This window comes from Trachypithecus francoisi, unplaced genomic scaffold (assembly GCF_009764315.1).
Source record: "Trachypithecus francoisi isolate TF-2019V2 unplaced genomic scaffold, Tfra_2.0 Lachesis_group13, whole genome shotgun sequence".
Classification (NCBI taxonomy): domain Eukaryota; kingdom Metazoa; phylum Chordata; class Mammalia; order Primates; family Cercopithecidae; genus Trachypithecus; species Trachypithecus francoisi.
The window spans coordinates 80,086,466-80,105,014 of record NW_022681458.1 but is presented as its reverse complement, the minus strand read 5'-3'; the positions used below and the strand labels follow the sequence as shown (position 1 = coordinate 80,105,014).

At 34.7% G+C, this 18,549-nt stretch overlaps 1 protein-coding gene and 1 long non-coding RNA gene across 3 annotated transcripts in view; one reads left to right on the top strand and one right to left on the bottom strand.

Annotated features, from left to right (window-relative positions):
- The window catches only part of KCNH7 (potassium voltage-gated channel subfamily H member 7), a 498,464-nt gene that overhangs the window by 155,231 nt on the left and 324,684 nt on the right, over positions 1-18,549 (bottom strand). For both annotated transcript variants that reach the window (XM_033231287.1, XM_033231288.1), the window contains exon 4: positions 745-1,173. In XM_033231287.1, coding sequence (XP_033087178.1) covers positions 745-1,173 — 429 coding nt within the window. The remainder of the gene's footprint in view (positions 1-744; positions 1,174-18,549) is intronic.
- LOC117094938 lies at positions 10,255-14,516 on the top strand. The gene is made up of 3 exons (XR_004441734.1): positions 10,255-10,312; positions 12,159-12,203; positions 14,333-14,516. It is a non-coding gene; the product is annotated as an uncharacterized LOC117094938 (long non-coding RNA).

Genomic DNA, 18,549 nt, shown 5'->3' with positions numbered 1-18,549 from the left:
GACAGTAAAATGAGACTTAATGTGTGTCAAGCACTTCCATTGCCTCAGACATAGTAAGTACTTAACCAATGTTATCAATTACTGTGTTCATGATAAATTGTTTCTGTCATTGCTTTTTAAGTATTCTTAATTTCACTACTGGCTAATAAAAGAATGTGAACATAAAGAGGTCAGGGAGAAATAAATTCTGATTTGCTTTTCCAGTTGAGACCAGGACTTTCAGGATTTTTTTTTCCCTTTACATTTTTCCCCTTCTTCCTACCTACCTTTCACCCCTGTCAGCTTACAGCTTTCTGATCACTCAGTACATCACGGTTCCTATGCTCCTCCCTTTGGAAAGAGTCGGTCAATGAACTAGCCCTCTGATGGCACAAATTCTTTCTTCCAGGGCATGATCATTTGCTAAATGCAGCAAAATTAATTATGCTTGAGATGATAGTGTTCATCACCTAAGCACATTTTATAATAAGCATTAATTAATTAACACTCCATGTGGTAGGCAGATAATGGTTATCATACTATTTCAGAAATACAGATAAAGAAGCCAGAAGAACTAAATTACTCATTAGGGTTCAAAGAGGAAATCAGTAACAACTCTGAGTGTAGGACTCAGATTTTTAATAGCCTTTAATCATATTTCTTTCCCCAATGCACAGGGATTATTGTTGAAATTTAAAACGCTATGCAAATAATCATTTATTACCCGTGAATATATGTTTCCATTTTAAAAAAAATCAAACATACCTTCGCTGGCATGTCGGTCTCTAAATATGTTCTTGGGATGGACACCGAATCCTTCTATATCATGAACTGAAGATGCTCTCCGTATACTACATAAACTTTCCCTTGATCTGGAATGGGACAGCTGGGAACTTGACTGCAGCATGTCAGGGTAGAGTCGGTCCCATTGTCTTTTGGGAGAGGAATGGTCAAGAGGTCCGGATATATTCACCAAGGGAGAACATTTGCTGGGCTGTATCAAAGCTTTTGTGTCATCTGCTTCAGAAGGGCTGCAGCTTTCTTTTGTAGGAGACTTAAAGTGCTTCATGGCTACCGAATCATCACTGTGTTTAGACGAATCGATGACTACCACATCCGGGTCTTCTTGTGGTAAGGACTGCTTTCTGTAAGTGAGAACTCGCAGACCAGGGAACTTGAACCCGAAAAATTTCCCTATAAATGGAGACAGGAGAGAGCATTATTATAAGGCAAATGATATATCTTGTAACAAAAACAAACATTGTTGACTCATTTAAACACCACGTAAAAGTAATTATGAATCAATGGTTATAGTTGGAATAAGGGATATTGTAGAAAACTTCTCTGAGACCAATATGAAGTGTCATATAAGTAATAAGAAAACAGCAAATAATTTTATCATGTTTCTGATGATTAGATCCACACCAGTGACATAAAAGTATTTGGATGACAGGAGACTTTTAGTTTTAATAAAATAAAAACATGCATCCACTATACATCCACTTTTCTAGGGAAATTGAAGGATGAACAGAGTTTTAAGGAAATATGATCGAGGGCATCATAAGTCCAGGGATAGACACAGGAGTGAGTACAGCCTATGTACATGTGTGGGTGATGGAGGGCTAATGTGTTGGAGCAGGCAGGAAGGAAGTGAGGTGAGGTAAAGAATAGACCTTGTATATTTAGAAGATTTGTACTCAATAATATTGTAAGCCAAGTTTCGGTGGACAAAGTGGGGTTAACTGTGTATGAGAGGCTCATCATTCCATCTGGAATTCTTAAAGACTTTTGGTTTTAAAGAGTGATGCACTGTACTGGTAAAGATTTCTTTTTCCTGTTTTCTTTTCTTTTTTTGGCTCCAAAATTGGATAATATGGCATATAATGTTATGTCTGTCTCAGAGTGGCTGATTCAGAAGGACAACTAAATATAAACTTTAAAGAGCAGATGTTAAAAATTAAAATATTAACTATATAACATTAAAATATTAAACTTTAATTGTTAGGTATATAAACTCACTAGTAGTAAAAACTGCAAAGTAAAACAAGAGGATATTATTTTTCTAGTCTTCAATTTTGCAGTAAATGAAAGAAAGCATAACATCTAGTGCTGGCAAAGAATGCTGGGGAGCATTCTGACATTTTGGTGGTGGGATTGCAGATTACTACAAACTCTTTGGAAAGTCTTCAGACAATATCTAGTAAAATGAAAAAACATACACTTTTATTTTGACTCAGTTATCCACATGTGGGATATTGCAAAGGCATAAAAATGAGAAACAATTGGATTATCCATTAGAAGGAGAATTACTGAATAAATTATGGCATTTTTATTATTTGGAATCCTATGATATTCTTTAAAAGGTTGCTCAAATATAATGTTAAGTAAAAAAAAAAAGCAAGTGTAAATTCCATGTGTTCATATAATTTTCGTCAAAATAAAACAACAGCTTATATTTGTTCATATATTTGTATTGAAAGTTTCAAACTTTTAATGTTGACTAGCTCAGTGGGTGGGTTTGGAAGTAGGGAGGTATAGTGTATTGCATTCTTCTTTATATATCTTTTTTTATGTCAAGCATGCATTCGTTTATAAACTAAAAAAACTAATAAAGTAAAACTTTCACTCCTCAAATAACATAAAAACAGAGGTCAAAGCATCCAAACAATAATCTGTCATTTTTATTGTCCCCACAGTAGTCTAGGTCCACATTATCCATGGCTTTACAATTACACACTGACCTTCAGGTCAGTCAACTTGGATCTTTGAGTTGCAATATTAACTACCTTCTTATATTATTTAAATGTCATAGACACCATTATCTTTAATAGATTTACTATGAACTTTTCCTCAATGCATTGAAGATGCTTCTAAAACATGGAAGAACACTCTCAAAACTCACGAACATTTCTCCATGTTGAGTGTACTCTCCCAGTGGATGGTTTTTTTCTACATGCACATATTCAATTCTGTCTTCAGTCCAATGACTCCTAAATATATATCTCCAGCCCAGACCTCTCCTCTGCATTCCAAAACTGTATATCTAATAGATTCATCAACATCTCCACTTGAAAGACACATTACAATCTTATAACAAGTCCAATTTCATAATCTGACCCTTCAAGCCCAGGTTTTTGTTTTCTTCCTTTTTTCTTTTTTTTTGTGAATGGCATTACAATCCATCCAGTCATATAAACCTGAGATTTGGGGACCATTCTAGATACTGTTCTCTCTCTCCCACTCATCCCCAATATTCCATTAATATCAATCCCTTAATTGTGTTCATTTTGCCTCCTGAATGTCTATTTTCATTTTTCTCATCTTCACTGCTGCTACATCTTTCCAAGATACTATACTGGTTCACATGATTTCCTGCAAAAGAATGCCAATCACTCTTCACATTTGTACCTTTATTGTCCACCCTTAAAAATAATAATTTTTATCTTTTAAAAAATTCAGAGGATGGGCACAGTGGTTTATGCCTGCAATGCCAGCACTTTGTGAAGAAAAGGCGTAATGATCTCTAGAGGTCAGCCGTTTGAGACAAATCTGGGCAACAGAGCAAGACCCCCCATCTCTACAAAAAAAATAGCTAGGTATGGTGGTATATGCCTGTAGTCCTAGCCACTCAGGAGGCTGTGGTGGGAGGATAGATTGAGCCTATAAGTTTGAGGCTACAGTGAGCTATGATTGAGCCACTGCATCCTAGCCTAAGTGACAGAGACAGACCCTATCTCTAAAGAAAGAAAAATTAATATATGACTATGTAAACTATTGCACAATTCCACCCTTCCCCTGCTACCAATAACTTTCTCTTTGGGGATGGAAGACAAAACTATCTCCATCCTGCAGCTTCATCTCTGTTCCTTGCTCTCTAGAACCCAGTCATATGGAATTTTAATTCCCCTGGAGGCCTGTGCTTCTTTCAGATTCATGGCTTCTTTCTGTTTGATCCTTTTTACTTCACCTACTGAGCTCATCCGTTAGATTTCAGCACCAAAGTGATTTCATGGAGAAGCTTTTCCTTCCTTCTGAACAGGTTACCACCCCTTTCATAGCTTTCACCACAGTTAATAACTATGCACTTGTTGATTTTCTGTTTAAAATTTTTTTCCATAACTGGACCATAGGCCCCAGAAGGCCAGGATCCCAGGCTATTTTCCTCACCATTGAGTCCCAGCTCTGACCGAATGACTTGGCATGGTAAATGAATTTTCACAAACAGATTCTAAACTGAACTCAGAATGTGCTCAATTTTGACTGTAGGAAAACTAGACTATTTAATTGCTCTGGTCACCATAATTAGAGAATTTTAACCTCCTGGAATTGTACTGACTGACATTTAACAAAAAATATTGATTGAGTAGAACTCAACAGTTCATGGAAAAGGGTGAACTCTATACCATGTCCTCTCTATTTGATTTAATTCATCTATGAAGTTTATGTAAAATACCTGTTACAGAAAATTTGAGAATTTAAGGAGGCCAATTTATTATTATAAGCCTTCATTTGTGGTCTAGCAGTTAATAATGATACAAATCATTGAAATAGAATTAAACATTTTTATTATTAATTATTATGGACATATAGTTGTACACAATTATGAAGTACATGTGATATTTTGATACAAGAATATATTGTGTAATGATTAAATCAGTGTAATTGGGATATCCATCATCTCAAGCATGTACCATTTTTTGTGTCAGAAACATTCCACTTCTACTCTTTTAGTTATTTTGAAATATTCGATAAATAATTGTTAACTATTGTTGCTCTAAAGTGCTACCAAACACCAGATCTAATTCCTTCTATCTAACTGTATTTTGGTGCCCATTATTCATCCCCACTTTATCCACCACGCCCTACCCTAGTACCCTTCCTATCCTCTGGTAACCATCATTCAACTACTTATCTCTGTGGTAGAAGACATGACAATATACAGACAAACCACAAGTACATTCAACATTAAACTCTGGATTAATAAGACAAAGACAAGAGTAACCAATCTGTGCAAATAAGATTAAGTGACAGTTCATTGTGATAACTATTTTGCAAGCATTCTTACATATCTCTACTAATAACTTTTATATGCTCAAGTAAATTGCCAAGTTGAAAATCAGTGAACTGCATCCAAGTCATTTGATTAGTCTTTAATGTACATGAAATTGAGTTTCAAAGCAGTTTACAAATCAATTCTGCAAGCTTATTACAATGCATTGAAAGGCAATGACTACTTTTATTAATTTTTCATCATTTACTTCACACTCCTCCTTTAAAAAACAATTCACTGGCTTTCTTAAATTAATGACCACATAGGCATTTAGTTCATTCCTATAGTTTAGTCATATCCAGTGTGGTACAGATGGTCTTTTCTGCATCACTAGGTTAATAGGACCATGTTATATTGCATTACAGATTTAGTTGTCTAACTGTAGTTCATGCGGAAAGAATGCACATTGAGAATTTTGCTCAATGCTAGCACTTTCAGGCATGAAATATAAAACATAGATGAGTGTAATCCTGTTATGGATCTTAACACTGAAAAACATCCGTGCAAGTTAAGTCTTCAGATTTTATTATATTTGATTTCTAACTTGAATAATTAAAATAGATACTATTTAACCTATTTACTATAATACTCAATAAATGTGAAATAAGAGAAACAGAAAAAGGTTTTGCACACACTTTTACACATTTCCAGAAAGAATTACAAGTACTGGTAAATGACTTACATGATTATGATTTTGTTTAAACACATCCTTTTCATCTAAGAAGGCATACAGTTGTTAATATACATGAATATAATTATAGTAGTTATAATTAACTACTAGCATAATGTCTTTCTCAGGACATGTCATTTTTGTGAAGATGCTGAATATAAATTTAGAGGGCACATCTTCATCAATCCTGTCATATATATGACAACTTTTTAGTTCTCAACCAAGAAAACATAGATATTCCCATCATCTTTCTCTGTGAAAAGTCTATAATTATAACTTTAATGTATGCATGCAAAAATGTTAAATATTTTGCCAAATTCATACAGAAAATTCATGTCAGGTTAGCATAAAACAGCAATTTCCTTGATTTAATTTTAGTTTTACCCAAGGTTTGGTGTTTTCTTGGGTCATAAATAGCCACATGAGAATCTAATGAAAATCCTGATTTCTCTTTGAAATAAATGTAGATAAATGCATACACACAATTTTGCTTATGATTTCAGAAGTTGAATAACTAACGCCCCTTCTCCAACCAAAGTCCTTCAACATTGACCTCCCCTAAGATCCCCCAGGATTCGTTGATTCTTGATATTCCTTTTAGTTTTGAATTTATTTGCTGACATATTTGTGCTAGTCACATTTCTCATAAAATTATAATGATCACAACTACATTTATAACCTATCTCCTATGGTAATGGGGCTTTAGAAATTGGCTTTACTAAACTTTTCCAATTTGAGAAGACCTCATCAATCTGCTGCTATTATTCTCTCCCTCTCCCTCTTTCTTTCTCTCTCTCCCCACTTCTTTCCTGTGTGAATTGATTCTCATCTATTACATTTTGGAAGTAAACTATTACACCCATTTTTGACTTCAAGCAATTCTTCTAACTTAAGACTACATTTAGGGATATTAGAAACAATAATTTTCTTGTGGAAAAACAAAAAAATCTCTGCAGAATTCTCCATCTATTTTTAATCATTGATTTTTCTCACAACACAATGGCAAGTTTCCAATCATTTCCTTCATTCAATTTTTCATCATTTCTATAAATTCTTAGAACCTTGATTATGTCATATTTTTACTGCAAAAACCCAATTAAATATAATTAGAAGCAGTTTATTCCTGCCTGGTTCCGCTAGGTTGAAGTATGGACTGAAAAGTAGAGAGAACCTTAAGTTCAAGTAGTCAAGCAAATTAGAAACCATGGTGAAACAGGAGAGGATCTGTGTGGGGAGTAAAGTGAGGTTTGTTGTAAAGGCCATAAGCAGAGATCTGTCCCCTCACAAAGGGTTGGGGTGGTGGGAGGGTATCTTAGATTGGATTCCTGAGAGTAGATTGTGAAAAGGCTTATTGAGGGAGTACTCTCATGTCTATTATGTTATGTCTATTAAAAAGGTAGGATTAAGAAGAGAAAGTTAAACTGCTTTTCATATGCAGCTGAAGCTTCGGCCAATCCTCCTGGAGCTCAAATGCAGGAATATGCCCTTCAGAGTTCTGCCAAATTGAAGTCAGAGTACCTGGCCTTTGCTTCCCTGTATCTACCAGTCACTGGTTAAAGCCACACCATGGGAAAGGCCATAATGCTGGGTAAGGTAGTTTCCTGCCTTAGACCACAATTTCTAGGGAGGGGTAGCAGTGTATCGGGAACAGCTGATATTTCCAGCAGCTGGGCTGTCTCAGCCTTAAGGAAGATATCTGGGCTTAGGGCCACAGCGTCCAGTACAGAGAGAGAAATGTAGCCATCTTTTGGCCTGAAAAATTATGATCTGAATTAAGCCTACAGTCACCTATTACCACACAAAATAAGGATGTGTGAATTGGTATCTGTGTACCTTTCTGATGTCAGAGTACTTACAAGCCTGACATTAAATTTGAAGCCTTAAAATCAGTGTGAGAATTTTCTCCAACCACATAACTCTGGATTTGCAGAGAAACACGACTTTAACTCCTGAATCAGAGAGAGAAGAAAATCAAATTTGGTGGGATAAACAGAGATAATGACTAACATAGTTGCCTTTTTCTTTTTTGGAAGAAAATTTTTCATAGAGGGATCCTGCAAGGACATGAGTCTCTCCTACTCCTACATATGTAGGAAGGTATATAACGTTGCCTATGAGCTGGTAGAACAACTCAGAATATTGTCAAAGAAGGATGTAGATAGCAGCTAGACTGGGAAAAATTATCATTCAATGTGAACTCAGTTTTAGCCAAGTGGCTACCCTGATTAGTGGGTGACAAATGTTCCACTGTAGCCAGAGCAGGCCTAGTGTCAGTGATAACAAAAGATCACCAGGGAGTCTACTGGCCTAGTAAACTTGAAGCTAGATACGAGATTCTCTAAAGGAGCAGATCAGATCGGCAATGCCATGAAAGGCTAAGAATCCTGTGACATTTCCTAGGGTATTAGATACCAGAGAAAAAAGCAAGATCTCACAGTGAGCAGTAAGGATGGGATCTAATTGGAATCTGTAAGTTATGTGAGTTAAAGGCAGTAAGTGGAGGTTGGCGGAGTCAGTGCTGTAGCAAGGCATAAGAACAATTACAGGAGCTGCAGCAGCAACAGAGCACTTCCGTAAACATGTTCATAAATGTTGAAGATATCTGAGGGACACTACTTGTGATCTGGCTGGGTCATCACGAGAGCAAAGAATCAAGAAACATGAATTTGGATAAGGGGGATAGGGCAGAAGACAGGACAAGGTGGTGGACCGCTTTCAGCCTCTTAGGGTTAAAATCTCTCAGTGAGAGGGGATTGGGAATGAAAGCAAACACAGCAGCATAATATACACGTAATTAAGTTTCTGTGTGCTTAAAATAACAGCTTAGTAAATCAATGCATGCAATACCCATACTTTCTTTTTGATAGATTCCTTCCGCTTGTAAATGTCAAATTAAAAAGTCCATTCAAGTCCTGTGAAAGTGATAACGTCTTAACCAAAATTGAGTATGGATGATCATGTAGTCATCACATAAACAGACACTCTTTTGATGGACTGTTCCAAACACAAATGGTACAGACACCAGTTACCCAAATGCTGTATGAATAGGGACTGCACTGATTGGGTGTTGCTAGGTAACAAAATTTTCCAAATTATACTCACATGGGGGCTCTCTGGTGTGGATATACCAATTTGGGCATTCATTAACATCCATTGTCAATGAGGAAATAATGTATTTTTTTTCAACTACTAGCAATTTTCTTGACCTTAGAAATAGACACTTTGTTCAAACCCCGGGGGTTGGGAAAGGCACATGACATAAAATTTATTGCAACTATGACTAAACTTTCCTCAGATTTGTTTTTTGCAACCATGTCATGTTTCCTTTTTCATCAAATTTAATCTTTAAAAAGAGGAAACTTCCAAATACAGGAGAATAGTAAACATTAGTTACAGTGTAAAACCTTTAATTACATTCATCTGAATAACAGATTGTTTCTATGGTAATGCTTACTGAATGGGAAACTCTATATTACTATTGCAGCTCTTCGTCTTCAAATTAAAGAATGACTTTCAGCTCCAGTGGAGAATAGTAAAAACACTCTAAAAGCACTTTTATAAACCAGCTCTATGGAAAATTTCTTTGTTCCTTAGCTTGAGGTCTAAAAACTGAGATACAAATTTGAGGGAGTAATGTAGCTATTGAGGCAACTGTGTATTTTATGTGTCAATTATCCAGAGTATTGAGTCCAAAGCATATGAATAAAATTTTAGTGGCTTAAATTAGCTAGATAAGTGCCTAAATTATCAATTATATTTTGTGTGGATAGGTTTAGCTTCAGTTGAAGCTTTTAGAAGAATTCAAAATTTTAGTAAGTGTAAAAGTAAAATTATCTTTGATTTGGAAAGTGTAATTTTAATCTTTTCAAAAAGAATGGATATCCTTTATAGTACTTTAATAAGATTAAATGAAAAAGTACACTTTAAAAAAATACTATGAGTATAAGATACTTCAGAAGTTTCAGGTTTTTTTACATTTATTTTCACCTAAAATTATTTTTGTAGTTCTATCTAAACATTCATTAACCTAAACTATGGTTTTCAAACTTTCTTGGACATCAGAATGACTTGAAGTGTTTGTTAAAACACAGGTTGGTGAATTTCTGAGTTTCTGAATCAGTTGTTCTGGTGTAGGGCCCAAGAACTTGCACTTCAAACACATTGCAAGGTGACGTTGATGGTCTCACACTTGAAGAACCACTGATAGGCAATCTGAGTAATACCCATTCAGTAGGAAAAAAGTAGCTTAATTATTAAAGGAAAAAAATAACTTTTTATGTCTTCTACAAATATGTGCTGGATACTTAGTATTTGCAAAATACTAAGTCTATATGAAAGAAAATAAAATGTCCCTACTATGAAGTAGAGCTGTAGGGTTATGGGCCACCTCGAATAAGATAAAGATGTTCTCCAGTTTTCCAGTCTTCACTTCTCTCTATATTTTTTTACTCCTGCCCTTCTTCATTCATGTTACTTGTTTACTAAGCAAACAGATGTGACCAATGTGGTAGTGGAGACAGGTATGAGGTATTATGATGTCACAGGGGCAGGAACATGTGGACCCATGTGGGCACGTTAAGCGTGTGCCACAGATGAAGAGTCCTTTGGAATAGGTATGCTAGAAGAAGGAAAGCATTTTAGTGGAAGGGACACCACATGATACAAATTAGGTGGCATAAAGTGAATGATAGTTTCAAGGAACCCCCATTAAAATATGGGATGTAATGGGAAATTAGGCTGAAGAAGTATCAGAAGCTATATCATGATAGATTGATTGTATTATGCATGCACAGGGCTTTGGAGTCTTATATTTTAGGCAATAGAGGACAATTGTAAAAGACATAGACAGTGGAGGATTATGACGTGATGTACAGCAATATAACATGTAATCCTGAAGAAAAGAAGCTTAAAGCAGGAATACCAATTATGAGACTATTATATCAGTCCAAGAAAGATGTGTTGAGGGTCTGAGTAGGACAATTATAGCGGGCTATGTGAGAGAGATAGTTAAGAGGTGTTTCACAGACTTTGGCTAACCTTTGGTTGGGAGAATAGAGGATTAGATAGAAGGAGTTTAGTATCATGTCCAGGTTTCTGGCTTGGAAGCTTTGGATAATGATTCTATTCATAATTTATGAAAAGGAACAGTTTTTTGTTGGGATGAAATGGATGGTAGCTGAGGATGGAAAGGTAGTTCTTAGCTTGAAATGCTAAATCGCCCAGAAATACTAAAATCTTCTAAATGATATATCTAGTGGGATATATGAGGTTGTAAGTAAGGCTAAAGAAAGATAATGAGCCGGAGATAATGATTTGTGAGAAGGTCTTTACCCTGTAAGTAAAGGATGAGGTTGCCCAAGCAGGGTATATAGAGATGACTAAGAAGGAAGGAATATTAAAAGCAGCTCCCAGGGGAGAAACAAATAGCTTTTAAGAGTAGAGTAAGAGAAACAAACAAATGGTACTGAAATAGCTGTTACAGAGGTGGAAAGACTCAAGGGAATGTGGTGACATGGAATGTAAAAGAAGGGAATCCAACTTAAGTACCACTTTTTGTTTAATTTATGTTCCCCCAATCCCTTCAAGAAATGTTTAGAAAATTAAAAAGTGTGCATGTATCTGTGTGTGAATCCGAGTATGATACTAGGTTAATGCTACAGAAGACATATGAAATTCAAATGTAGTTTTCAATAATTTAAAGTGAAACAAAAATAATTTATCTAAAACAGTAAAAGTGAAAACCTCTTATACTTGATGACAGTTAACTCGGGCATTAATCACGTAAACAAGAACGCATAATTTGTTTCTCCTCCATTTTTCACAAATATTCTTTTGTTTGTTTTTTCTTTTTTTTGAGACGGAGTCTCGCTCTGTCGTCCGGGCTGGAGTGCAGTGGCCGGATCTCAGCTCACTGCAAGTTCCGCCTCCCGGGTTTACGCCCTTCTCCTGCCTCAGCCTCCCGAGTAGCTGGGACTACAGGCGCCCGCCACCTCGCCCGGCTAGTTTTTTGAATTTTTAAGTAGAGACGGGGTTTCACCGTGTTAGCCAGGATGGTCTCCATATCCTGACCTCGTGATCCGCCCGTCTCGGCCTCCCAAAGTGCTGGGATTACAGACTTGAGCCACCGCCCCCAGCCCATTTTTCACAAATATTCTACATCATCAACTATTACAGCTGAAAAGAAGAGAGCTCACTTTTCCATAACTATTGGCTCCTTTAAATGTGGCCCATTATGCTTGGTAGGGAATGCACAATTTTCTCTTTCACTCTGTATTATTTCCATTTATTAGATTGCAAACTTTTTACAGAAGACTTCAGTGAGAAAGTGTTCAATTTCATCTTTTATTTGGTATTTATATCTATTATGTAGCAATTAATTGGCTCAAATTATTCAGTATTTATCAAAATTTGATAAGATTTATCAACATAACACTTTCTTCTGTATTTGCTTCATTTCAGGGGACATAAGTCATCTAATTGTGGCTAATTCCATGTCTTCTACAGGTAATAAGTTTATGAAAAATTAGGTCTTCTCAGAGAAAGCTGCTCACTTTTTTTGTGTAGAGTTCCTGGCTCTGAAACTAGGTATTTGTGCGAGAAATGATCCACCACTTAATTTAATATAAAATAAGTCTCTCAGTTTTCAGAATATATGGAGCCCAATGTATCATAATGCCTTTTTATAATCGAAATTTTCTACTGTGTATTTACCTCCTTTTCTTTTACTTAATCTTCATAATTTAATACCTCCCTATTTTTGAAGCTATGCTTCTTGTGTAGTCATGTCACATCTCTTCCTTTATTTTGCCTCTATTTCAATAGAGGTATTTAAATTTTCAGAAAATCACGTCTTCCCAAACACACGACAACCTTTTTCTTATTACTCTCACTGAAATCCTGCCACTCTGAGGATTTCTGAGACACGCACGTGCACACACACACACACACACACACAATTACAAACACTTTGGTAAGAGAGTAAGCATTGGTTAAAAGGAAATGCCAGTTTAAAATTGCCTTTGTGAATACCACTGTATACTTCTTTGTAACCATACTTTTATTTAAGATCATTTCAAGTGATACAGAAGCTGGTAGTTACAATGTAGGTTTTGAAGTAATAATATTACAATTTTGAAGGTAAGACGTGTCTGCTAAAATAGGTGCATCAGATTTTTCTATTCTTTATTTTTTTTAAAAGTGGCTATCACTGGGGAACAACAGTGTTTGAAATAGCCAATAGCATTATTTTACACTGGTAGTAACATTATACTTCAAAGAAAAAATATCAGCAGGGGTTTGCCAAAGATGAGAAAAAATATGAAGTAGAAATTGGATAGTATCAGAAGGTACAAAGCATAATTTGTCTCTTTTTAACTTTTCTGCTTGATTTAACAATCCATTCTTCAAAAACTGACACCAAGTAAAAGGAAATCTGGGTCATATAATGACGGAAGGGTGTAATCAAAACCGATATACAGGTGGTAAATAATGGGCCTTTGTAATGCTCTGGAATAATTTTGTCTGCATATTTGTACTCTCTCCAATGATTCCCTGTATGAGTGATGGCTAAAACATAGGGAAACCACTTAGGTTCACAAAATAAGAAGCAGAATCTCTACTGCATTTGTTATAACTTGTACATAAGACTTTATTTTAATCACAATATAAAGTTGCATAAATTGTGTATTATATCCCAGAGGCTATTGTAAAGACTATCTTCCATTTAGGAAATCAAGGTTTCAATTCTCCATTTACATTTCAGTTTTAAATAGACACATTATCTTTTTTAAAAGTCCCCTTCTCTGCCATGTTGCTGATGTACCCTCCTCTTTTCACTTCCATCCAATTTGATGGACCATGAAATACAACTATTCAGTGGGAAAATATAAGGATTTGAGAAGACAGTGAAGAAACTAAACAAGGTATCCACCACCTAAACAAATTACATTATTGGTATTCATGACAGAAATAGAGGTTGACATTAGAAGTGTACTCCCAGGAATCATTCATTAATGATTGCATTTGTTAGTGGAAAGTATAAGAAAATCAAAACAGTCATCAACTTTGGGATCAAGACTTTGGGGGTAAGAATAGTATTTTACAGTAGCTCAATTTTTTTCTAAATATGTCATCTGGAAAACTGATGAATTAGTAATTCTGATAGAGTTTTTTCCAAGTGTAATACTGTTCAGGGTAAAACATTTAGAATATTAGAATCACATTACATTAATATATTTGTGCCAATATTGCTTTAAAAGAATATTGTACTGTCATTTAGACACACATAAGGAAAAAATTGCTATTATGAAAAATTATCAGCTGAGGTGTGTTTGATTTGGTATTATACTTAGGTTTACAAAATAGGCTTTTGGGACCATGTTTTTCATTATATGCATATTTTTCTATCTTAATTTATACACAGTGCAACAATTTCCTTTCTCAAATATTAAAGTTTTGTGATAAGGCTTCCAGCTTCCCATAGATAATGACAGATACCTAAATTACCAAATCCTCTTGGATCCCGATATAAACCTTTGAGATTTAATAAAGGAGGAGTCAAATAAAAGTACCCATAAACCACGCCTATGGACTAACTAGAGAAAGACAACTTACAGACTTTTATTTACATGTAGGTGGGGGATTTGCTAATACCAGCAAAATTGGCTCAGAAGAGCACACTGCAATAGAGAGTCAAGGTGAAACTAAATGAAGAAAAGAGGAGTACAAAAGTCTCCCTGGAGTGATGGAACACTTATTAAACAGAGTTCACCTTCAGCAGAAGAGGACCTCACACTGAGTATGAAATCTCAAGATCAGGTCTGTAACATGAGCACCAGTTCCTGGAGAGACAATAGTAGGGGCTTAAAAAGTGCACAGGACCCGGATACCGGAGTCACTTACAATGGATAGTCAAGCAGGTTGACATCAGGCTACTTGTCAGCAACAGTTGATGTAAGAAAAGAATGAAACAATATCTACCAGAGTCAGAAGGCATAGAATATGGACCAAATGCTATGTCATATCTACCTAGGCTCTCCTTCATATGTCAAAGTGATATAAAAACATGTTAAACGCGAGATAACTCTTAAAATATTTGACCCCCACACGTTTCCCAAAGGGGATATACTTCATCTAAGAAGCTGTGTTTGGGGAATCTCTGACAAAACGACAGTCATGAATACATTTCACTAGAAATTTGAGGCCAAAAGAAATGTAAGAAGTATATACACGTTACCTACTTGACAAGCTAGAAATACCATATCCCAACAAAATGGGAGGGAGAGGAGAAGAAAATAGACAAGCTCACTGAGTGCCTTACTGGTAACACATGAGAGTCAAGTGATGTTTTTTTAAACTGACACACTGAGTGGCAGGAGACTAAGGATACTCAGGAGCACAAAGATGAGCCTTAAGAAATAGAATATTGTTGACGAAAACTGCATGGTGGGAAGAAGAAGAAAAGGATTATAAGCTATCAGGTTGGTGCAAAAGTAATTGAGGATTTTGCCATAATAATTTTATTTTTGCTCAAAGTAGGGAACCAAAATGTATTGACTGAGGAAGAGGAAAGAGTTAAGGATAGTATATAACATTTTCTTATAAAGATAACCATTGGAAAACTATAAATTTTTCCCAAATACCAAAAAAAAAAAACCAAAAAACTCCAAACCAGAATCAAAGAACAACAACAACAACAAAAAATCAGTTTTTAAAAGGGCAAAGAAAAGATAACATAATGAAATACTTCAAGAGAGTATATTTAACATAGAATACGTTAATACCAAGAAAACAAACATATCTATTGCATCAATAAATGTAAATATCTATTGTAGTTACAATCAGTTAAAGTATTATTTTCTTATAAGCAATAAAGAAAAGCTTTTCACTGCATAAAACCCGCACACTGTATAAAAAAGACACAACCAAAACAAAGGGAAATCACTAAAAGGTGACTTTAAACAGCAAGAAAATGGAAAAAAGAAAAGACTCAAGTGTCATGATTTAAGATACAGTAGAATTTAGGTGGAAAATTAGTAAACAAAAAATAAGATACTTTGTAATGCTAAATGCTACTTTATACTAATAACATAAGATATATGACTATCTATGAAATGTGAATATCTATGAAATAAACAAGAGCAGCAATATTCATAAAACAGAAATTGCAAGAGATAGAATGAAAAATACCAAGAAATATCCTAACAGTAGAACACTTTAATAAACTTTTTAAAATCCAAGACATATCTGGAGGACAGGAAATAAGTAAGGATATAGAAGACAGCATAATAATAAGGCAGAGTTTTAAAAAGTAGATATCAACTTTTGTAGCTTGATATTCTGCAATATCACTTTCTTTTCATATTCACATGACATAATCATGAAAATTGATCAAATAACAAATATTGGGCAAATTTTAGACAATTACAAAAAGAGAAATAATACAAACAGGACTTTGTGACTGTAAGACAATAAAACCAGAAATTTTTAACAAAAAATAATACTTTAAAAACACTTTTCCTACTGGAAAACTAAAAACTATCTATATTAAACAACTCAAGTTAAGAACTAGGAAAACAAAAGTTGCATTTTTTTCTAGGAAAAATAATATTACATTTCTAAATTCATGGAGTATAGCTTACACAGTGCTTAAGTAAAAATATATAGCCTTTAATCATATACCAAAAAACTGAAAGAGTGAAAATAAATCAATGCAATAAAAAAGAGGCAACAAAGTAAGCTGATAAAAACTGAATTAAAAAACATAAAAGCAACATTTTGTGAGTTTGAAAACTAATAGAATTAATAAACCAATAAAAGTTAGGTCTTTGGGAAAAAAGCTACTGACTAATCAACAATTTTAAATGGAGAAAACAATAATAAAAGAGAAATTTCAAGGAAAAAGCTATAGGAACAGAGGATTTAAAAAAATCATAAAATACTACCTTGCATAATTCTATTAAAACAAAATGTAAATATTTACATGAAATAATTTCTAGGGAAATAATGTCTAGCAAAACTGAAACTAGTTAAGATTGATAATTTGAGTAGACTATTATTAAAGAAGAAAAATAAATTTGTCAAGGAACTACTTCACCAACAAGTACCACAAGTAAGTACCTCGATGACTTTACAGGGGAGTCACACGGAACTTTTAAAGTCTAGATAATCCTCAAACTATTTAAATGCTTCAATAGCGTACAAAAAGGGGAAGAAACTCTCAATTATTTTTTGAAGGAATTATAATGTTGATACCAACACCTTAGAAAATTGCACATATGCAGGAAAAATTATAGATCACTCTCCCATTGGATATTGATACAAACTGCAAAATTAATGTAAGTTAAGAGAACCCAACAATGTTTTACAAAATGAAATATAACATTCTTCCAGGGATGCAAGAATGGTTTATATTAGTAACTTCATTTATAAAATGTATTAAAAAATAAGGAAAAGGATAATACACTCATTTCCACAGAGGCTAAAAAAGGCATCATACAAATTTCAGAACCCATTCTTTTTTTTTTTTTGAGACAGAGTTTCGCTGTGTCCCCCAGGCTGGAGTGCAGTGGCGCGATCTCCGCTCACTGCAAGCTCCGCCTCCCGGGTTCACGCCATTCTCCCGCCTCAGCCTCCGGGTAGCTGGGACTACAGGCGCCCGCCACGTCGCCCGGCTAGTTTTTTGTATTTTTAGTAGAGACGGGGTTTCACCGTGTTAGCCAGGAGGGTCTCGATCTCCTGACCTCGTGATCCACCCGCCTCGGCCTCCCAAAGTGCTGGGATTACAGGCTTGAGCCACCGCGCCCGGCCTTCAGCACCCATTCTTAAAAAATTTAAGTCAGTGGAAACTTTCTTAAAATTATAAAGCACATACAACTCAACTGACATGTCATTATTTCAATTAATGGGGAATGTTTGAATTAAAGGCATTCGCACAACAACCAGAGCCAGGCGTAATGTTCACTATTGATTTCTTTTTAATGATACCTTGGAGGTAATAGCCAGCACATTTTGACAAGAGAAAACTATGAGATGTACAAGAATTGGAAAGGAAATATAAAACAATTTATATTTTATGTGATAGAATATTTGAAAAATTCATAAAAGTCAATGTATAAGTCACTGTAAACTAAGAATTAACTAAGATAGTTGGATGTAAAATTAATGTATTCAGAAAGAAAAGTTACTTTTATAAGAAAATACAATGGGGAAAAAAAGTCCCATTTATAATAGCAGCAACAACAAAAGTTAAATGCCAAAGAACAAAGTAAACAAGTGAGGAGAATTTTAAGAAATTCCTGAAAGACACAAAAATTGGACTTAGAAAATAAAAATACGTACTATATATTTTTGAATAGAATGACAATATTACAGAGACATCAGTTATCTTCAAGTTAACTTATACAATTAATGTGAATCCAATAAAAATATTAAATATTTTTTTCTAGCTGTAGAAAATTTTTTTCTAAAGTTCACGTGGAAAATTAATCAAAAAATAACCTCAACCTTCTGAAAATTAATATCAAATAATAAGGAATGATGCTATATTAGTTATTTATTGTATATATAAACTGTATGATTCTGAAGGATAGATAGACCAACAGAACAGAATAGAAAATCCAGGAGTAGATTCAAGCACATATGGAAGTTTAGTGTATAATAAAGGTGGCATCTTAAATTACTGGCGAAAAGATAGACTTTTTAATAAATAATGTTAGAACAATGAGTGAGCCATTGAGAAAAAGATAAATTAACTGTATACCCTGCACTATACACCAAAATAACCTTACAATGCATCAGAGATCCTAAAAAATGAAATCATACAAGTTCCGGGGAAAGGAAGTGATTTATT